This window comes from Trypanosoma conorhini (assembly GCF_003719485.1).
Source record: "Trypanosoma conorhini strain 025E chromosome Unknown Tco_14.4_contig_00476, whole genome shotgun sequence".
Lineage (NCBI taxonomy): Eukaryota > Euglenozoa > Kinetoplastea > Trypanosomatida > Trypanosomatidae > Trypanosoma > Trypanosoma conorhini.
In genome coordinates this window covers 8,682-10,399 of record NW_021704565.1, presented here as the reverse complement: position 1 = coordinate 10,399, position 1,718 = coordinate 8,682, and the positions used below count along the sequence as shown (strand labels likewise).

The window sequence follows — 1,718 nt, the reverse complement described above, 5'->3', positions numbered from 1 at the left end:
TGGGCTGCGCCGGCGCCGCAGCTCGGCCACTGGCCCGGCCGGCTCTGCGTTCCGCTCCCGTGCTGCGCCGTTTGGTTTTCTCTACGACCATTGCGCCCCACGCCCATTTTTGTGTTGGCTGCGCCCCGCCGTTTCCGCTCGGGGCGGTGCTGCTTGCGCCGACGTTATGAGGAACAGTTGCGGGCGCTGTGGTGCGTTGAGGTGTGTCAACTGCGATGCTGGTTGTTTGGTGTGCCTTCTTCGGATTGTTCGTCGCAATGCCGGTAATGGGCGATCGTTCGGCCAACTATGCCGCCACCGTCGTCTCATTCATGAAATTACTCGCGGGGCCCGGTGCTGCCGTTGTGGTACGCGTCCGGCTTGCTTTACTTGACGGGGCACCTGGCAACTTTTTTTTAAATTCTATTATGAGGACCGTGTTGCATGGCGTCGTTTTTTCCCTCCTTTTTCGGCTGGTGTTATCGTGGGATTGCTATTGTGCCACTGGGCTGGCTGCGTGGTCCCTTCCTTGAGCTTCGCGGCAAGCGAGATACGCGTGGCACGCGGCGCCGCTTATTTGCGACAGCGTCGGCCCAAGGTTGGCTTCGTGATCGACCCTCTGCCTGTCTCCGTGTTGCGCAGCTTTCTTTCGCCGGATGGCGCGCTTGTGGCGTAGCGTGCGTCGGGCAAATGTCGTGGGGCGGGTCCCGCCGCGCCTGTCACGTGCCGTGGCTCTGCTCTGCTCTGCACTGCTCTGTGGCGGCGTTGCCTGTGGGATGGCCTGAACGCGACGGAGTCGCGGGTGTTGTGAGTGCCGGGCCTGTTTCGTTGGGGGTTGCCCATCTGGCGACTACGCACGCGCTTCGGCGGAGACGAACGCGCCGGCCACGTTGGGACGCGGCCTCGGTGGGCGCCCCTTCCTAACTTGCTGACGCTGCGCATGCGGGCACCTCTCTGGTTTGCCCTTTGCGGCGTTGGCTCGGAGTTGGTGGGCGTCCCTGGTGCTCGCCACGTCTGCGCCGCACTTGCCGGTGAGGAGGTGGACAGCACGATGAGAACACTGTTGACGGTGCTGAGCGGCGTGGGGAGTGCGGTGGGTCGGCTGGGGATGAGCTACTTCGAGGTCTGGTCGCACTCGCGCATGGCGGAAGATCGAATCCCCATCACGGTGTCCCTTTTTGTACTGGCCGTGCGCATTATTCTTGTACGTGCTGCGTGTTGCGGTAGCCCCAGCGCAGGTGCTGCGTGGGCGTGGTTTGCAGTTGCGGCGCTGGGGAGTGGCTTTGACGCCGCCGACTCCGTCCCTGCCGTGCGCACCATGCCTGCAAGGGTGGCCCTGCGCAGGTCTACGGCTTCGCAGGCGGCCTCTTGTGGCTGTCGGCTGTGCGGCTCGACCGTTTTCTGCACGGTGGGGGGTGGTGTGCGTGGGAGGTTGGGCGCCGCGGTGGCGTCTTGTGCCACCGAAGGTCGTGTGTGCTTAATCCAGTGCTTGTGGTGCCGGTTTGGTCCATGGCCTGTTTGTTCTCAATTGGTTACCTACGCGCGGTCTGCGCTTGCTTCTTGCCGATCGTTGCCGTCGCAGAGTGGAGTCAACGGGGCCCATCAGTGGTGGGCGTCGGAGGCCGGATTAGCCGAATGGCCCTGACGCATCTCTCCGTGGAGGTGGGGGCAGTGTGGATGCCTGGCGCAGCTGCAGGGCCCAACGTCCGCCCGGGGAAGCTCGACGGCATCCGCTTTCC

General features: G+C 64.0%; 2 protein-coding genes across 2 annotated transcripts; both read left to right on the top strand.

Annotated features, from left to right (window-relative positions):
• Nucleotides 1-423: 423 nt before the first annotated feature.
• On the top strand, nt 424-903 carry Tco025E_06773 (uncharacterized protein; the record flags this gene model as incomplete). Its single annotated transcript, XM_029373645.1, has 1 exon — nt 424-903. The coding sequence occupies one exon, from the start codon at nt 424-426 to the stop codon at nt 901-903; it is 480 nt and encodes a 159-aa protein (XP_029226244.1).
• A 16-nt stretch (nt 904-919) lies between these two features.
• On the top strand, nt 920-1,624 carry Tco025E_06772 (uncharacterized protein; the record flags this gene model as incomplete). Its single annotated transcript, XM_029373644.1, has 1 exon — nt 920-1,624. One exon carries the CDS (start codon nt 920-922, stop codon nt 1,622-1,624), a length of 705 nt encoding a protein of 234 aa, XP_029226243.1.
• Between the last annotated feature and the right edge of the window lie 94 nt (nt 1,625-1,718).